General features: G+C 43.3%; 1 protein-coding gene across 1 annotated transcript in view; it reads right to left on the reverse strand.

Moving 5' to 3' along the window:
* Positions 1-20,490, reverse strand: part of cacna1fb (calcium voltage-gated channel subunit alpha1 Fb) — a 54,029-nt gene that overhangs the window by 5,222 nt on the left and 28,317 nt on the right. The window contains exons 20-43 of the mRNA XM_088081540.1: positions 19,639-19,699; positions 18,874-18,976; positions 18,463-18,592; positions 17,078-17,137; positions 16,886-16,992; positions 16,005-16,092; positions 14,471-14,578; positions 14,036-14,088; positions 13,770-13,916; positions 13,465-13,666; positions 13,171-13,329; positions 7,100-7,210; positions 5,532-5,615; positions 5,216-5,344; positions 5,008-5,073; positions 4,272-4,363; positions 3,671-3,830; positions 3,443-3,570; positions 3,022-3,118; positions 1,866-1,968; positions 1,629-1,730; positions 1,260-1,390; positions 635-766; positions 68-128 (exon numbers count right to left, since the gene is read on the reverse strand). Coding sequence (XP_087937666.1) covers positions 68-128; positions 635-766; positions 1,260-1,390; positions 1,629-1,730; positions 1,866-1,968; positions 3,022-3,118; positions 3,443-3,570; positions 3,671-3,830; positions 4,272-4,363; positions 5,008-5,073; positions 5,216-5,344; positions 5,532-5,615; positions 7,100-7,210; positions 13,171-13,329; positions 13,465-13,666; positions 13,770-13,916; positions 14,036-14,088; positions 14,471-14,578; positions 16,005-16,092; positions 16,886-16,992; positions 17,078-17,137; positions 18,463-18,592; positions 18,874-18,976; positions 19,639-19,699 — 2,614 coding nt within the window. The remainder of the gene's footprint in view (positions 1-67; positions 129-634; positions 767-1,259; positions 1,391-1,628; positions 1,731-1,865; positions 1,969-3,021; positions 3,119-3,442; positions 3,571-3,670; positions 3,831-4,271; positions 4,364-5,007; positions 5,074-5,215; positions 5,345-5,531; positions 5,616-7,099; positions 7,211-13,170; positions 13,330-13,464; positions 13,667-13,769; positions 13,917-14,035; positions 14,089-14,470; positions 14,579-16,004; positions 16,093-16,885; positions 16,993-17,077; positions 17,138-18,462; positions 18,593-18,873; positions 18,977-19,638; positions 19,700-20,490) is intronic.

The following is a 20,490-nucleotide window of genomic DNA, read 5'->3' on the forward strand; positions in this document are numbered from 1 at the left end:
GCCCAAATTTAAATCAATCTCGCCATCCAATAACAAATCAAACCTCAAGCTACATGTTGTTGTTTACCGGTGGGCGAGGTCAGGATGGAGCCGCGGCGATCTTTCTCCAGTCCAAACCCGTTTTCACCCTGCAGACAGACGGACAGTCAGCTGTTTACACACTGATCAGCTGTTTACACACCGATCAGCTGTTTACACACCGATCAGCTGTTTACACACCGATCAGCTGTTTACACACGATCAGCTGTTTACACACCGATCAGCTGTTTACACACCGATCAGCTGTTTAAACACCGATCACCTGTTTACACACCGATCAGCTGTTTACACACTGATCAGCTGTTTACACACCGATCAGCTGTTTACACACCGATCAGCTGTTTACACACCGATCAGCTGTTTACACACTGATCAGCTGTTTAAACACCGATCACCTGTTTACACACCGATCAGCTGTTTACACACCGATCAGCTGTTTACACACTGATCAGCTGTTTACTCACTGATCAGCTGTTTACACACCGATCAGCTGTTTACACATCAATTAAATGTTTACACACCAATCAGCTGTTTACACACAGATCAACTGTTTACACATGATCAGCTGTTTATGGTCCATGCGTCATAAACAGACCTGGTACGCAGCATCTTCCTCCATCTCCTCGTCCTCCATCATGGCCTCCTCCTCGTCCTCCAGGTCCTCGTTCAGAGCCAGACGCATCTCTGGACCCAGATCCTGCAGAGTCTTCAGACCAGCTTTACACAGCTACACACACACACACACACACACACACAGAGTGTACCTTTTGAGTTTTATAGAAAACATTTAGATGCATTTTCTTTTTAATTTAATTTTCTTTGTGATTTTTTTTTCTTTACATTTTTGGGACAATTTTCAAAGGAAACATTTTGGTAATTTAAGTTATTTCTCTCCTCCGGTCTGTACCGCTTTTTTATATGAACGACGTGTCATAATTTGTTCATAAATAACAAATTTGTTGCTGATTATCAGAGCAAAGTAAAATTACTTGTTTACACTATTTATCTATCTATCTATTGATCAATCAGTATGGATAAAGATATACATAGATAGATAGAGATAATAATAAATGATAATACATCTTATTTATAGAGCACTTTTCACAACACACACACTTAATAGGGTCAATTAAAGTCAGTAAAACAGAGAATACATAAAAACAAGATCAGGAAAAGATAGATGGATATAGATATAAATGCACACACACACACACACACACCTGGACAGCAGACGGGTTGGTGGCGTCTGACTCTACGGGTAGATTTCCTTTCTCTTTCCTCTTCCTGAACTTCCTGAAGTAGTCCTGAATCAGGAAGGTCGCATAAAACTTCCCGACAGTCACTTCCTCCTCTGCAGGACCACACACACACACACACACACACACACACACACACACACACACACAGAGCACAGTCAGATTTTACTGCAGTATTAGTGCTGTTTGTAGTGTTTCTAGTGGTAGCAGTAGTAGTGTTTCTCATAGTATTTTTGGTGTTTGTAGTATTTGTAGTGTTTGCTGTAGTAGTCATGTTTGTGTTTGTAGTATTTGTACTGACTGTACTTGCTGTGGTATTGGTGGTGTGAGTACCTTCATGTGGTGGTATTACTTCGTCCAGCAGTTTTGGTTTCATCCTCTTCCAGATCTTCTTGATGATCTGCCGCAGCTCCTCGTTCTCCTGGTCAGGGTTACCTAGCAACAGCACGCGGTGGGCGGGGCCACATTTACATTAAGATAACGCTGCCTTATGATATTTTAATTGTCTGAAATCCTAAAACTATCCTGATGACATCAGCAGACAGACAGCTCTGTGGACCAATCAGATACCTTCAGTCTTGATCTTGAGGGCAGTGCGAACCAGAGCGAAGAGCGTGGCGTTAAAGGTCACCATCCCGTCGGTGTTCAGAGGCATGTTCATCGCCACAAGCCGCTGAGGGACAGGAAGAGAAGCAGAGATATGGACCTTTAGATCCGAGCTCACTGATTGGTCCGGCATCGTGACAGTAAACAGCGTTAACTCGGTTATAGAAAAACAACCAATGAACGCCGCGGTGAGAACCAATTAGCCAATCAGCACCGCCGCTGATGTTGCTGCAGGTCTCAGTTTCCGAGTCGGGATGTCGATGCTCTGACTTGTTTGTGTTGATGAGCTTTGAGGAGGTGAAGTGGAACATCACGAAGCTCCAGAGAAGACGGACTGATTTTTAATGCTGGGAGCTGTTTACACTTAATTTAGATTTAAAATTTTTATATCACATATTATTAAAAATATTTAAAATTTGTATATTTTTCTTTATCTTTATTCTATTAATTAATGATTTCTATCTAATCGAGGTGACTCTACATGGACAGCAGTTCACATTAACACCTATTACTCTTTACAAAATATCTCATTTTTACCGTCACTTGCTGAAACTGTTTCTATGATTTCGGATGTTTCTGCTGCTCTGAAACGTCACACAAACGTCACAACTCGACAACTCAGGGATCATCCAAAATTCCCAATTTCCCACTTACAAATAAGATTTTGGATAGATATTCATGTGCTCGTAACTCGTAAACAGAATATTTCCGAGGAAAACGTGAAGGCAACATAAGAACAATAGAGCGCCACCGATCAGATCGATGCCGCCATCAACGCGGTTCTAAATCAACATGTTTTCTTAACATCACCGGAGATCGTAGTTTGTTTTGAACTTGTTCCGGTCTTTTTCCAGGAAGTGTCTTTTAATCTGGACTTGTGTTGAAGTTCACTCTGGTCTGCGCCTCAGTGAGTGTGTTTAAGTCAATAAAAGATCTAAAAACTAAGTGTTGTAGCCTGACTTGAAAAATAGTTATATTAACAAACAGCAGCAGAGGACCCACATCGGAGCCCTGAGGGACTCCACTTAATAATGATAATTAATTGACTCCAGTCAATAAGCATTAAGTTTATATAAAACTGTTCCTGCAGTATGATATAATGCAGAGCAGAATATTTTACCTTACAGGCCACTCTGTGAGGACAGAGCTTCCCAAAACCCAGAGGAGGCTGAATCCTCCTGAGCAGAGCCACAACGTCCAGGTGTTTGATCCGACCCCTGACAGGAGACAACACAATCCAAAACAATATAATGCAATAAAATATAATACGACCCCTGAGAGAAGACTTTGTACATTACAGTACAAAAGGGGTGGAGGGAGTATTTAGGTCCTTAAAAACATCTGGCCATTGTTTTTGTTACAAAGTTAAGGACTTTTTTTTCTTTAAGATTCTTTTTTAAAGAAAAAAGTCTTTTTAAAAAATAAAAAAAAAACATTTATTAGCAATTTTTCTTTTCTTTTAAAATATTTTGTGATTTTTAAAAAATTTTTTGCAGGAACCCTGGCTTCCAGTCTTTGTGTAACAGACAGAGCAGACGTACTTGGCCTCCGGATCGTATTCAGACCAGATCCTCTTAAACTCGTCCAGATGATGCGGCCCCAGAATCGACCAATCGCGTGTCAGATAGTCAAAGTTGTCCATGATGACGGCGACGAAAAGGTTAATGATCTGACAAACACACACAGACAGTCAGTGTGTGTGTGTGTGTTAGTGTGTGTGTGTGTGTGTGTGTGTGTGTGTGTGTGTGTGTGTGTGTGTGTGTTCTGACCAGGAAAGCACACAGCATGAAGAAGCTGATGAAATAAACGATGGCGAAGTTGCTCCCGCAGCTGAACTCTTCTCCTGGTTCGTAGTCCGACTCGGGGTCACAGCGTTTACCGGGAAGACTCGCCAACATGATCTCCTGCCACGCCTCACCTGTGGCACACCTGCACGCACACACACGGTCTATGACGACGACGGCACATGTAGATGCAGCAGCCAGCAGCCACTCTTTTGCTTTATTTTTCTATTTTTTCGACTCCATGGCCCCTTCAGGACGTATCAACATCAGGAGGAGCTGTGTGTTATCTTCACAGTACTGGATGGACATGGACACACACACACACACACACACACACACACACACACACACGTACCGACAGGACACAAGACTCTGATGCAAATTAAAAAAAGTTCTCTGCAGGACTTGAATGATGCAGATTTCTTTCAGAGGAGCTGCTGATTTTAATGAATTCATCCTTTAACTCAAAAGATGCAGCAGCATCCAGGACACATTTTCAGTTCATCTGTTAAACTTTATTTAAAAAATAATGAAGAAATGTACTTTCTACCTTGTAGGAGGAGGAGGAGGAGGAGGAGGGTCTGACCTGAAGAGGAGGAGAACAGCTTGAGGAAACGTCTGGAAGTTGTTGTTTCTGTTGATCTGAGTGTGATCCTGCATCGCTACCTTCCCAAACGTCTGAGAGACAGACAGAGACAACGAGACAGACAGAGAGACAGACAGAGTCACTTTGGTCTTTCTGAGTTGAGTTTTTGTCCTCAGAGGTCAGAGTTGTCACTGACTGCAGATGAAACAAGTTTCTAAAATCTGAGGAAAATCAAACATTTTATAAACTGGATCTGAATCACACAACAGGCAGATCGGAAATCACATTTGTATTTTTTATTGCAGCTGAACTCGACAGTCGGTTTGGTAGATTTCGTGACTGACTGATGTTTCTGTTTGTCAGCTGACTGAAGGAGGATGAAATCTGACGGCGGCTCGTTAGGCTCCGTGTTCATCAGCTCTGAACTCAGTCTGAAACCGTCTAAAAAAAGTACTGTTACATCGACATCGATAACCTGCTTATGAGTTTATCCTGGTTATGATCACGGACACGGCGCCGCGTTTACAGGAGCACGGAGAAACCAAAACACATCCGCTTTCTCTCACATGATTTTAATACTCAGGTGTGTGTACAGGTGACACACTGAGTTTTCCCAAAAACCCAACATGCTTTTCACACGCTCTAACATTTAAACAGGAAACAGGAAAGGTAATTTATGTCCTCTAAACTGGGACTGGAGACAGACTGAGTGACAGAGCATCTCCGTGTGACTCACCTGCATCCCGATGACGGCGTAGATGAAGAAGATCATGGCGATGAGTAGAGCGACGTATGGCAGAGCCTGCAGAGACACAGACGGACAGAGGGACAGACAGGGACAGAGAGAGAGACACACAGACAGGAGGTCAAACTGCTGCCACCGTGCCCTGCAGCAAGGCAGCTCAGTGTTGCCCCGGCCCCCTGTGCTTAACCCCGCCCCTCACCTGCAGTGACTTGATAAAGGTCCACAGCAGTGTGCGAATCCCCTCCCCTTTACTTAGCAACTTGACCAATCGCATCACTCGAAACAGACGGAAGAAAGTGATGGACACCCGAGAGCTGTCCTCCCCACTCTGAGAGACAGACAGACAAGGAGACAGAGAGAGAGAGAGACAGAGAGACAGAGACATGAGCACCTGATGATGTGACGTCCTTGTTGTCCTACAGTCTTTGGCCAGAATAAAAAGCTCCATAGAGTCTATCAGAGCGTGACGCTCTCTGCTCCCGTCTTGCGTCCCCTCCACCTGTCCAAGGACTCACACTGAACTCGGTGACCACGATGTCCACCACGCTGCCGACCACGATCAGAGCGTCAAACGAGTTCCAGGCGTCCATGAAATAATGCTGCAGGAGGAGGAGACATAAACAAAGTGATCTGTCTGATCAGTCACCCAGAAAACTCCAGTCACCCATCACTCGTCACCTGTGACCCCTCACCTGTCACCTGTGACCCCTCACCTGTCACCCATCACTCGTCACCTGTAACCCCTCACCTGTCACCTGTGACCCCTCACCTGTCACCTGTGACCCCTCACCTGTGACCTGTCAACTGTCACCTGTTACCCCTCACCTGTCACCTGTGACCCCTCACCTGTCACCCGTCAACTGTCACCTGTTACCCCTCACCTGTCACCTGTGACCCCTCACCTGTCACCTGTGACCCGTCAACTGTCACCTGTTACCCCTCACCTGTCACCTGTGACCCCGCACCCGTCACCTGTGACCCCTCAACTGTGACCCGTCACCTGTCACCAGTCACCCTGCGTGCTGGAGCAGGCACCAGTCATCAGTCAGTAGTCAAGTCAAGTCAGTTTTATTTATAGAGCCCATTATCACAAACACAGTCTGCCTCAGAGGGCTTTACAGCAGGCACCCTCCCTCTGCCCTCAGACCCTCACATCACCCGAGGAACAACTCCCGAAAAAGAACCCCTGTAAGAGAGGGGGAGAGAGGAAGAAACCTCAGGAAGAGCGGCAGAGGATGATGAGGGATCCCTCTTCAGGACGGACAGACGAGCGATAGATGTCATAAATAACGATTACAGTAACAATAACAATTGTTGTTTTGTTTGTTTTTTGTGTGCACATTTTCAGGTAATTTTCATTAACTTTTTCTGTCATTTGTGTCATTGTGACATTTTCTGTGTTCTTTAGAGAAATAAAGCCAATTAGTTCAGGTTTCAAAGGGTTAAACATGAAACTATGGAGGTGTGTGTTTAAAGATGTTTAGCAGGAAACAATCAGCTCTGAGCGCATGTTTGAGTGTGTGTGTGTGTGTGTGTGCGTGTGTGTGTGTGTGTGTGCGTGCGTGCGTGCGTGTGTGTGTGTGTGTTTAAAGATGTTTAGCAGGAAACAATCAGCTCTGAGCGCGTGTGTGAGTGTGTGTGTGTGTGTGTGTGTGTGTGTGTGTGTGTGTGTGTGTGTGTGTGTGTGTGTGTGTGTGTGTGTGTGTGTGTGTGTGTGTGTGTGTGTGTGTGTGTGTGTGTGTGTGTGTGTGTGTGTGTGTGTGTGTGTGTGTGTGTGAGTGCATGTGTGAGTGTGTGTGTGTGTGTGTGAGTGTGTGTGTGTGTGTGTGCGTGCGTGCGTGCGTGCATGTGTGTGTGTGTGTGTTTAAAGATGTTTAGCAGGAAACAATCAGCTCTGAGCGCGTGTGTGAGTGTGTGTGTGTGTGTGTGTGTGTGTGTGTGAGTGTGCACATGTGTGAGTGTGTGTGTGTGTGTGTGTGTGTGTGTGTGTGTGTGTGAGTGTGTGTGTGTGTGTGTGTGTGTGTGTGTGTGTGTGTGTGTGTGTGTGTGTGTGTGTGTGTGTGTGTGTGTGTGTTGTGCTCACCCTGAGTCTGAGGGCGAGCAGCTTCAGCACCATCTCCACGGTGAAGAGTCCGGTGAACACCATGTTGAGGATGTCCATGATGTAGCTGAAGGTTTTCGACTGTTCGTAGTGCTGAAACACACAAACACATTTCATTAAATATCAGAGACACAAAACAAGACAAATCACACACACACACACACACGGCCGTTTGTCTCCTCACATCATGTGTCGGGTCAGTATTACTAAACTCAGCAGTTTTGTTGACATCTTTCATTTTTGGGCGATTTTTAAAGAAAAGCTTTTGGGGTGTATTTTTGCTGTCAAATTATTGCTGATTTTTAAAGAAAAAAAAAGTTTTTCCTCTTTAAACATTTTTGAAAATTTTTTCATGGTCTTTTTTCATGAAACATTTTTGGCGATTAAGATTTTTTGTGATTCTGAAAGAAAATATTTAGCAAATTTTTTTTAGCAAGTTTTTTTCTTTTTTTCATATTTTGATCTTTTTTTTTTTTTAACATTTTGATGATTTTTAAAGAAAATAATTTAGTGTCCTTTTTTCTTCAAAAAGTTTGGGCTTTTTAGAAAAATAAAGTCAGTAAAAATGATACAGTTTTCCAGGTTTTAAATGTACAAGCCGTGGAATGTGCGAGGGCTTAACCATCCAATTAAACGTAATAAAGTGTTCCTTCATTTAAATAAATTAAAGGGCGACATAGTGTACTTTCAGGAAACCCACTTATTGAAAAAGGATCAGAACAGAATTAAAAGAGCAGGTTTTACACAAATCTATCACTCCTCTTTTAACTGTAAAGCTAGGGGTGTGGCAATAATTATACACAGATCAATACAATTTAAGGAACTTAATACGATTCAAGACAAAGACGGACGTTATGTAATTGTACAAGGAACTCTAGGTAACACACCTGTAATATTAGCAAATGTTTATGCCCCTAATTGGGATAACAGACGGTTCTTTCAAAATATATTCTCACTCCTTCCTGACCTTGACAGGTACAATTTAATACTTGGGGGGGATTTCAATTGTGTTCTGCATCCAACACTAGACCGCTCCTATCCAAGTCACAACACTGGCACCTCATTAAATAACTCTGCCCAGTGTATTACAGTTTTTTGCAATTGCTAAAACACAAAAAGCAAAAATTAGGCACAATTTTCACAACCTTTACTTGTGTCCCCAATCACTTGACTCAATTTGTTACCACTTTAGATTTCCTTATCATATTAGAACTCTGACTTTCCTTCTTTACACTCTGATGTCAATTTCACATCACCTTGTTGTCAAAACACAACACCCATTTTTTCAGGTTTGCACACACTTCTCACATAAAATCTCAAAGCATCAATCCACAACACACAAATATTCAAATCTCTAAACTTTCAGGTCTGGTGAGCAATTTGCAATCAAGGCCTGCAGCATAAAAGGAGGCTTGACCCTCTGTTTTGTTTGATGAGCAATGGAGAACAGAGACAACAGTCAGAGAAGGAGAGGGGTACGAATGAGAGGAGGAGGAGGACGAGGAGGAATAGGAAGAGGAGGAAGAGGTGGAAGAGGAGGAAGAGGAGGAGGAGGGGGAAGAGGAGGAAGAGGTGGAAGGTGTATGAAAGGAACCCACAGAGCCAGGTCCCACTGCTTCAATCCATGGAGGAGGCTTGTGGAGATGTGGGCTTTGAGGCCTGTCAGGGCTTCATGCAGCACTCTAGGCGGTTCTTTCAGCGCTGTTTGGACCAGGAGGACATCGCCTGCGATGTTGATGAGGCCCTCTGGCCAGACAGAAACTGGAGGCATGATGCCCCATGATGCTTATGCTTATGAATGGGGGGGTGGGGGGGGGCATTTAAAAATAAAATGTTTTGTCTGAAAATTTGTGTGGTGTTTTATGTTTGTCTATGAGAGAAGTGGGCATTGTCATTGATTCAGTGTGTTCCATTTCTATAATTGTGTTTTCAATTTTGCTCTTCAGTGTTCTGTACATGCTTGGTAGTGTTCAGCCAAAAGCTTAGTTGTGTTTATTCAATGAATGGTATGTGTGTGTCATGTGAAAATATGGCTGTGTTTACCAAATGAAAACACCAGTTCCATTTTGTGAACATGTTAAAAGATTTGATGGCAGAGTTGTTTTGCAAAGGGATGCCAGGGTTTAGCAATTTGTGTGTGATGTTTGGAGTTTTGTGTGTGCAGTTTTGAAAAAAACGTACAGTTTTGAAAAACGTGTTTTAGCAATCGAAAAAAACTGTAACGCATTTCTACAGACCTATGGGATGGTGGATCCTTGGAGGTTTAAACACCCTGCATCAAAACAGTTTTCTTTTTTTTCCGCACCACATCAATCGTATTCGAGAATCGATTACTTTTTATTGGACCGTAGACTTCTCCCCTTCTTAATTTCGACAGACTATGAAACAATAGTAATATCAGACCACAGTCCTGTAATCTTAAATCTCAGATTCCCAGACATAGTACCTCCCAGGCCACTATGGCGGCTCAACACAAGACTTTTGGCAGATGAGGAATTTGTGCAGTTCATCAACACACAAATTGATTTTTTTCTTGAAACAAACAGTTCACCAGATATAAGTTACACCCTCCTATGGGAGTCATTTAAGGCCTTCATAAGGGGGCAAATAATTTCCTATGATGCAAGTCGCTCTAAAAGAAAATTAAAACGCTTGTCAGACATTAGTGACAGACTGAAATCAGTTGATCAGTGTCAATCAGTCTCACCTTCTGCAGATCTTTTGAGGGAAAGATCATTACTCCAAGCTGAATATGACCTCTTGATGAATGAAAGGGCCATAGATATGCATTTGAAATCGCGACAGCAATATTTTGAACATGGAGAAAGGGCCAGTAAGATGTAAAGTCATCAGCTGAAACAAATGGCTGCAGAAAATTACATATCAGCAGTTAAAGATAAGGACGGTAGTATTGTCACAGATCAATTGGGAATTAACAACCAATTTAAGACATTTTATGAGGAGTTATACACCTCTGAACAGTGTGAAGAAGGAGTAGTGGAGGATTTCTTTAAGAGGATCAGGGTTCCCGTGTTAGAAGATGCAGACAGAGACAGTATAGAGGGTGGAGTACAGCTAATGGAAATAGAACAGGCAGTTAGGAAAATGAAGTCAGGAAACCAGGATGGATTCCCAATAGAACTTTTTCACTGAAACTCCTCCCTTTCCTATGTAAAGTTTATGATGAAGCCTGCAGGGTCCAATCCCTTCCTCCGACAATGACACAGGCGACCATCTCAGTGCTTCTCAAGAGGGACAAAGACCCATTGCAATGTGAATCCTATCGTCCAGTGAGCTTGCTTTGCTGTGACTATAAAATATTAACTAGAGTATTAGCAGACAGATTAGAGCGAGCGCTAGACAAAATCATTCACTGCGATCAAACAGGGTTTATAAGGGGTAGACAGCTATGCAGTAATCTTCGCCGAATATACAATGTAATGTATCTTCCAGGTAATGATAATGTTCCTGAGGTTATTATTGCATTGGATGCTCATAAAGCATTCGACAGAATCGAGCATAGATATTTGCTTTCGGCCCTCAAAAATTTTGGATTTGGACCTTCTTTTTGCTCTTGGGTGAATTTGTTGTACACCTGCCCACAGGCTGCAGTCAGGACTAACAACAATGTGTCGAAATATTTCTCCTTATTTAGAGGAACTAGACAGGGGTGTCCCCTATCCCCTCTACTCTTTGGTGTTGCCATTGAGCCTTTGGCTGTTTCGCTGAGATGCGACAACACTTTGACAGGAATTAACAGAGGAGGACACATACACAAACTTTCGTTATATGCCGATGACCTCCTCCTTTTTTTTGTCTGACCCCAGGAATGCCATTCCAAGTGCTCTGAAAATTATCACTGATTTTGGATTAATTTCAGGATACAAAATAAATATGGCAAAAAGCCTAATCTTCCTAGTTAATGATAAAGCTAGCCAAATGCATTTGGAGACTTATCCATTTAAGATAAGCAAAAATAAATTCTCCTATTTGGGAGTGTCGGTGACCAAGCATTATAGGGACTTGTTTAAACATAATTTCAAACCAGCTCTAATACAGGCAAAAAAAGACATGGTACGATGGTCAACACTTCCTCTGTCAATGGCAGGACGCATAAATTCAGTAAAGATGGTAATAATGCCAAAATTCTTATTTCTCTTCCAAACTATACCACTATTCATAAAAAAGTCATTTTTTAAAGAACTAGATAGGGCTACTTCATTGTATATATGGAATAAGAAGATACCACGTATCAGAAAGGAGTGCTTGGACAGGCGGAAGGAGGAAGGAGGGTTAGCCCAATTACATGTGTTACTACTGGGCAGCTAACACTTCTAAGTTGAGCCTTCTGATGTGGCCTCCTGAAAGGGAACAGATGCCCCTCTGGGAACAGCAATCCTGCAGCCCGATAGCACTGAGCTCCTTAATCTGTGCTCCACTGCCAATGAGTAAAGGTCCGCTTGGGCATAACCCAGTGACACAAGGATCGCTTAAGATATGGAAACAGTTAAGAATCCATTTTGGGTGCAAACAGGGCCTCCCTTTAGCTCCCATCTTGGCAAACGCCCTCTTCCCGCCATCTCTGATCGACACAACTTTTCAGCTCTGGACAAGAAAAGGTGTAGGCTCGGTCAGGGATCTCTTTAAAGAAGGCAATTTCATGTCATTTCAGCAGTTAAAAATAAAACTTAATATTCCACAATCACATTTTTTCAGATATCTACAGGTCCGAAGCTTTATCAAAAAATACTTTTCTCCTTCTCTTCAAAATCTACAGAGCAGCTGGTTGGAAGAATGCTTGAAAGCTGATCCTTTGCAAAGAGGATGTGTATCTGCTATATATGAGCTTTTGCAGGGGGCAGCAACTCCCTGTTTGGACCATATTAAACAGCAGTGGGAGACAGAACTAGGCTTTGGTCTTTCTGTAACAGAGTGGAGGAGGGCAGTTGGATGGGTGCATAATTCATCTATTTGTATCAGGCATGGACTCCTCCAATTTAAAGTCCTGCACAGACTCCACCTATCAAACAGCAGGCTGGCCAAAATGTGTCCAGGAACCAGTGAAAACTGTCCTAGGTGTAAATGTGACCCAGGCACCCTTAGCCATATGTTTTGGAGCTGCCCAAGGCTAAAAAACTTTTGGGAAGGGGTTTTTGACACAATCACTACAGTGTGGGAATTAACAATTCAACCGAACCCTGTCACAGCCTTATTTGGTGTGGTGCCACTAGACTGTAGGATTTCAGCCACCCATGTCACAGCAGTGGCCTTCGCCACACTTCTGGCACGGCGGACTATCCTGCTAAAATGGAAAAAGTCGGTACCCCCTTCTCATAGGCGATGGGTGATGGACATGGTGGCTCATCTCAAAGTGGAACAACTGAGATATATAACTCAAGGCTCGGAAAGAAAATTCAAAAAGCTTTGGCAACCGTTCCTACTATATGTTGAGAAGCTCCCTGTTGAATAAATGATTACAATGGCCCTGTGATTTTTTTTTTTTTTTTAAGTTATTACTATTTTTATTTGTTCACTTATTTGTCGTTTTTTGTGTAGCTGATTTGCATTGTTTGTGTAGTTATTTTTACTTTTCTTTGTTGGAATGTCTGTTTATTTTGTCTATTGTCATTAACGCCAATATTTGTGGGTCAATCTAATTTTGTTTCTTTTCATTTTCATTATTATATTTTTTAATGGATTTTATGGTGTGTGTACAAAGCACTGGAATAGATGTTCTTGAGTTTCTAGATGTTTTCATGCTGTGTGTACAGCTATTTATGTGTTAAGTAAAATCCAATAAAAACATTCACATAAGAAATGTACAAGCCGTGCACGTATATGTGTGTGTGTGTGCATGTGTGTGCGCGTGTGCGTGTGTGTGCATGTGTGTGTGTGTGTGTGTGTGTGTGTGTGTGTGTGTGTGTGCGTGCGTGTGCGTGTGTGTGTGTGTGTGTGTGTGTGCATGTGTGTGTGGGCGTGCGTGCGTGCGTGCGTGTGTGGGCGTGCGTGCGCGCGCATGCGTTCGTGTGTGTGTGTGTGTGTGTGTTACTGACCTGAACAGCCAGCGTGACGGTGTTGAGCAAGATGAGGACGAACATGACGTACTCAAATCCTGTGGAGTTGATGATGGACCAGAACTTGTACTGAACCGGATTCTTCGGGATGTAAAGTTTCAGCGGCTGAGCCTTCAGAGCGTACTCCACACACTGACGCTGCACACACACACACACACAGTGGAAAGGGTTAATGTGTACTGCTGACACAGTGTACTCCATACAGGAAGAGGATGTCCCGTGTGTCCCATGTGTCTCGTGTATCTCATGTGTCCCATGTCTCCCGTGTCTCACCTGGTTCTTGTCCAGCTCACAGTTCTTGTACTCCTGCTCGCCCTGCTCTCTGAAGGTGATGATGACGAAGCCCACGAAGATGTTCATCATGAAGAAGGCGATGATGATGATGTAGACGATGAAGAAGATGGAGATCTCCACGCGGTAGTTGTAGATGGGACCAGAGTTCTCGCCGTTGGCATCGATGGCTTTATACAGCAGCCTGGACACACAGGGGTTAAAACCATCATCTGTCACAGCGGTCCAGCGGCAGCGTGTCCGTGCCAGTGTCTGTGTTGTTAATAAAGTTTGGGTTGAAGACTCACGCGGGCCAGCCTTCGAAGGTGGACACGGTGAAGAGCGCCATCATCCCCATCAACACGTTATCAAAGTTAAAGTCGCTGTTCTGCCAGATCCGCTCCCTGACCATCGGCTGGTTCACGTCCCCGTCCTTATAAACCACAAAGGTACCCCTGCGCACACACACACACACACACACACACACACACACACACACACACACACAGCGATATCATCAGTGATGTCAACTCTCAGAGGTCAGTCTGTGAGTTAAAGGGTTAAAAAAACGTACTTGCACTGTTCAGGAGTGTGTTTGGCTTCATCTGTGCAGCGATAAAATTTACCCTGAAACACAAACAAACATCATGACATCACTCAGAGAATAAACAAACACAAACAAACATCATGACATCACTCAGAGAATAAACAAACACAAACAAACATCATGACATCACTCAGAGAATAAACAAACACAAACAAACATCATGACATCACTCAGAGAATAAACAAACACAAACAAACATCATGACATCACTCAGAGAATAAACAAACACAAACAAACATCATGACATCACTCAGAGAATAAACAAACACAAACAAACATCATGACATCAGACGGTGTGAATCTGTGACAGAGGTCATCCGCTGGAGGTCTTCCCACAGAAAACAATTTATTAACCGAAAGAAGAAGAAAATGTTGAGACGGTTTCTTCTTCTTTGGTCTCACCTTGAACAGCTGCACTCCGATGCAGGCGAACATGAACTGAAGCAGCGTGGTGACGATCATGATGTTCCCGATCGTCCTGATGGCCACAAACACACACTGGACCACATGCTGCAACACACACACACACACACACACACACACACACACACACACACTAATGTTTAATGTCACACACACTCGTATCTCTGAACACTGCACTTTTCACAATCAGGCTTTATAAATTATTGTACATTCATGTAATTTTTTTCTTTCATTGAGTTTATTTTTTAACCAACATCAGTCCTAATAAATATAAAAATGAAAATGTAAAATGTCAGTTTTTTGGTCATGATGCCACTATGTTTTTAGATGGGTGATGTTGAGTGTCCTCCTCCTCAGTGTGTGAGTGTAGCTGCTGACAGTCTGGGATATGTCAGTGTGTGAGTGTAGCTGCTGACAGTCTGGGATATGTCAGTGTGTGAGTGTAGCTGCCGACAGTCTGGGATATGTCAGTGTGTGAGTGTAGCTGCTGACAGCCTGGGATATGTCAGTGTGTGAGTGTAGCTGCCGACAGTCTGGGATATGTCAGTGTGTGAGTGTAGCTGCCGACAGCCTGGGATATGTCAGTGTGTGAGTGTAGCTGCTGACAGTCTGGGATATGTCAGTGATCAGCAGCTACATTGACTGTGACAGGTCACCTAGTGGAAATAGCATGTATTTCCTCCATATGCCAAATATGGTCAAAATGACCTCATCAGGTGGAAAATAGTCAAAATGACAAATTCAGAGTCAAAAGCCCAGAATGATTTATGTGTTCATTGTTTTTATTTTAGGGTTTGGTTATGTACATTCATATTTTTATTGCTATTTATTGGATATTTTACATTTTGATAAGCACTAGGGCATTTTAATCATTTTATCTGTTATCTTCTTGCCACGTTTTATACTGTTTATTGTAATTTCTTTTTCTTTAAAAATGTTGGTCATCTGTCAGGTATTACTCTGTATGTTATCTGAAGTGTCTGAAAATTTGGGTGACATTTTTCTTTCTTTAAGAATTTCTGGCGGTTCTTCTTTCTTTTCTTTAAAAATGTTTTTGAATGCAATTTCTCTTTTCTTTGTTTCATTTCTTTTTTTTTCATTGTAAAATGTTTACTGAGGTTGTTTTTTTCTTATAATTTTTGCCATTTTTTTCCTTTAGATTGTTTTTTTTTGTCTGCAATTTTTCTTTCTTCAAAAATTCTGGCGATCTAAAAAAATGCAATTTCTTTTTTCTTTGTTTCAGTTTCTTTGTTTTTCATTTTACAATGCTTAGTAAGGGTTTTTTTTTTCTTGAAAGATTTTTGGTGATTTTGTTTAAAATTTGGGTGATTTTTATGGGGCTTTTAAAAGAAGATTTTTGGCAATTTGTTTTCTCTAAAAATTTTAGGTGAATTTGTTTCTGTCTTTGGCAATTTCTTTTTCTTTAAACATTTGGGTTATTTTTCATGTTGATGCTGCATACGATGCGTCGTCCTTTCTGCTGAAAACCAAATCTGCCTGCAGGTGTTTTTACCTTCAGTCCTTTGGCTCTGTTGATGGCTCTCAGGGGGCGGAGCACCCGCAGGACTCGCAGGATCTTCACCACCGAGATCGCACTCGAGCTGCACACACACACACACAGACACACACACACACACACACACACACACACAGACACACACACACACACACACACAGACACACACACACACACACACACACACACACACACACACACACACACACACACACACACACACACACACACACACACACACACACACACAGTGAGTCAGTGTGCCGTTGTATATGACAGATATATTCTGAGGTGTAACTGTGGTTTCGTCCCAGCAGGGGGCGACACACACAAGATAAAAAGCCTGTCGGCGTCACGTCGTCTGAAGTTTTCTGGTTTCACAGTTGAGAGAATTTTTTAGAGGTTTAACATGTAATTCATCACAAAAAGCAACAGAAAACATTTCAGACTGACTCCCCCATGTTTTTGACAGAAATCAGGCCAAACAGGACACTTTCAAAGGGTTAACCCTCTGAGACCCACACGGTGGGGTGTTTAGTCAACAGTCGATGCCACAAAAAATAAGTTTCCATCATGTGAAAGTTTAGCACCTGAAGATTTATTTGACATATTTAAGATTTCAGAAAAATGTCCAGAGAACTATATTTATAATTATCATAATTCTTTCTTTTTTCTCAGATAATCACCCTTTTAAAACATTTCTTTTTTTTTTTTTTTATATATTTACTTTTTTATTTTCATGGTTTCTTGCTGATGTCTTCTGTTGGTACTCACTGATTTCTTTCCGTGTTTCCGCTAAGGATTGAAAGGGTTAAAAGATGTGCACAGAGTGTGTTTGTCTGTGTGTGTGTGTGTGTGTGTGTGTGAGCAGTACTGACTGCAGGAAGAAGGAGACCAGCGACACGCTGACCACCAGCAGATCCAGCAGGTTGAACCAGTTCCTGCAGAAGGAGCCCTGATGGAGGAACGCTCCGTGGACCGTCATCTGACGCCGAGAGCAGGACGATGTTTAATAATCAGCAGAAGAAGAAATAAAACTGCAGCATCCTGAAGGTGATTCATTTCTTTACCTTTAAGAGGATCTCCACAGTGAAGATGGAGGTGAAGGCGTAGTCCGCATAACCCAGAATCTGCACACACACACGCGCACGCACGCACGCACGCACGCACACACACACTCTCTGTTAGTCCTCAGTCAGCGCTTTAGGGGAGAGACGTACAACTTTGTACAACTTATGGTAATTATTTTAAAATGTTTAGCAGTTTCTTTTTTCTTTATCTCATTTTCATGAGGAAAAAAAATTTAATGTAATTTAAATTTTTTTTATTTTTATGTTTTATTTAAATAAGTCAGCTTTTCCTTTTCTTGAAATAAATGTTTTTTTTATTCTTTATTCCTGTAAGAATTTTGCCGATTTGTTTTATGTAAAAATGTCTTTTTTTTTACTAACCCCCCGTGATAAATAGAGAACAGTCCCTAATGAGTTAAAAACATTGACTCCAGGTCACATGATGATGTCTCGGTCAACTTTACCGCTGCATGCCAGTTTTTATCCGGTTCTAAATAAAGGGTTAACTTCCTCTGTGTGTGTGTGTGTGTGTGTGTGTGTGTGTGTGTGTGTGTGTTGATTGTATGTTAGAGTTAATTTCTCTCCTCAGCTGCTGCTAATTGCTACGTCTTGCATGAAAACAGCTGCTGCAAGAGTGTGTGTGTGTGTGTGTACAGTGAGTGTGTGTCTCGGTGTGTTTCAGTGTGTGTCCGTGTGTGTAGTTTAGTGTGTATCAGACAGTAAACTGGTGATTTTCTGTGTGTGTGTTTCCCTCGTTAACCCGGTTAGTCACTGACCCACTTCTGCTGTGTAATCTGCTGAAGCCCCGCCCCCCTAACTCAACCCACAGAGGCGCGTGGATGACATCGTCTACGTCATCATCGATGACATCATCTGGCTCTGATTGGCTCGGAGTTTTATTTAGGATTCTTTCAGCTCACCGTTAGCTTAGCCACGATGCTTAATGGGAGAGTTCACTCATTTTCAACCAGCTCTGAGCAGCAAAGAGCAGCTAACAGTTAACAGCAGCCAACAAAAGTTAACAGCAGTTAACAGCAGCTAACAGCAGCCAGTAAAAGCTAACAGCAGTTAGCAGCTGCTACAGCAATTAACAGCAGCTAACAGCAGACAGAAACGTACAGCAAATTACAGCAGCTAACAGCTAAAAGCACTTAACAGCAGCCAACAGCAGTTAACAGCAGCTAACAGCTAACATCCAACAGCGGCCAACAGCAGCTAGCAACAATTAACGGCAGTTAATAGCAGACAGAAACTTACAGCAAATAACAGCTGCTAACAGCTAACAGCAGACAATAACAGCTAACAGCAATCAACAGCAGCTAACAGCTAGAAGCAGGTAATTTAAAGCTAGTGTATGTGATGACATCGTGTGTTTTGACACTCACGTTGTTCCTGAAGGAGTGCGCTCTGATTGGATCCTCAGCAGCCAATGAGCAGCTGCTGAGGATGATGAAGACGAGGATGAGGTTGGTGAAGATGTGGTGGTGGATCAGAGTGTGACACCCCACGCGGATCCTGAGGACACACAGATGGAGAGAGGGACAGAGAGACAGACAGACAGAGAGGACAGAGAGGACAGAGGGACAGACAGAGAGGACAGAGGGAAATATTAACTGACTTACGGACGTCTCTTCCCTCATACGTTAGCAGTCTTTTGGGTCACGTGACTCGAACGCTGTCGTTCCACTTTCAGCCTCGATGTACATTTAGCATCAACGCATGTTATATCAGCTAATGCTAATGCTAACAGGTACACCTGGGCACAGGTGAGGTCAGAGGTCAGAGGTCAGACTCACGGGTTCGTCTTGCTGAGGCAGAAGAACGCACTGCCTTCTGGGATTGGAAGAACTTTCTCCTTAGGAGGCGCCAGGTCGGCCATCTTTAACTGGACTCCCCCATCTGAGAGGGGACAGGAGGAGAGAAGAGAAGAGGAGAGGAGAGGAGGAGAGAAGAGAAGAGGAGAGGAGAGGAGGAGAGAAGAGAAGAGGAGAGGAGAGGAGGAGATGAGGAGAGGAGAGGAGGAGAGAAGAGAAGAGGAGAAGAGGAGAGGAGGAGAGAAGAGAAGAGGAGAGGAGAGGAGGAGAGGAGGGGAGGAGAGGAGGAGAGAAGAGAAGAGGAGAGGAGAGGAGGAGAGAAGAGAAGAGGAGAAGAGGAGAGGAGGAGAGAAGAGGAGAGGAGAGGAGGAGAGAAGAGAAGAGGAGAGGAGGAGAGAAGAGGAGAGGAGAGGAGGAGAGAAGAGAAGAGGAGAGGAGGAGAGAAGAGAAGAGGAGAGAAGAGAAGAGGAGAGGAGGAGAGAAGAGAAGAGGAGAGAAGAGAAGAGAAGAGAGGAGAGGAGAGGAGAGGAGGAGAGAAGAGAAGAGGAGGAGAGAAGAGAAGAGAAGAGGAGAGGAGGGGAGAAGAGAAGAGAAGAGGAGAGGAGAGGAGGAGAGAAGAGAAGAGGAGAGGAGAGGAGGAGAGAAGAGAAGAGGAGAGGAGAGGAGGAGAGAAGAGAAGAGGAGAAAGGAGTAAAGTCGGCGTCTCTCAGCCGCCTCCTTGTTTGATGTAATGAGACTTTAACTGACCGTCCTCTCCTTCAGGGAGCTCTTCCTCCTCCTCATACTCAGTGTCCTCGTCCATGTCCACCTGCAGGGACAGACAGATATCTTACTGATGGACAGACAGACATGTAACTGATGGACAAACAGACGTCTCACTGATGGACAGACAGACATGTACCTGATGGACAGACAGACGTCTCACTGATGGACAGACAGACATGTAACTGATGGACAGACAGACGTCTCACTGATGGACAGACAGACGTCTCACTGATGGACAGACATGTAACTGATGGACAGACAGACGTCTCACTGATGGACAGACAGACATGTAACTGATGGACAGACAGACGTCTCACTGATGGACAGACAGACGTCTCACTGATGGACAGACAGACATGTAACTGATGGACAGACAGACGTCTCACTGATGGACAGACAGACATGTAACTGATGGACAGACAGACATGTAACTGATGGACAGACAGACATGTAACTGATGGACAGACAGACGTCTCACTGATGGACAGACAGACGTCTCACTGATGGACAGACAGACATGTAACTGATGGACAGACAGACGTCTCACTGATGGACAGACAGACATGTAACTGATGGACAGACAGACGTCTCACTGATGGACAGACAGACATGTAACTGATGGACAGACAGACGTCTCACTGATGGACAGACAGACGTCTCACTGATGGACAGACAGACATGTAACTGATGGACAGACAGACGTCTCACTGATGGACAGACAGACATGTAACTGATGGACAGACAGACATGTAACTGATGGACAGACAGACGTCTCACTGATGGACAGACAGACATGTAACTGATGGACAGACAGACGTCTCACTGATGGACAGA

Source organism: Plectropomus leopardus, chromosome 9 (assembly GCF_026936395.1).
Source record: "Plectropomus leopardus strain MGB_pleo_1.0 chromosome 9, ASM2693639v1, whole genome shotgun sequence".
In the NCBI taxonomy this organism is placed as follows: Eukaryota; Metazoa; Chordata; class Actinopteri; order Perciformes; family Serranidae; genus Plectropomus; species Plectropomus leopardus.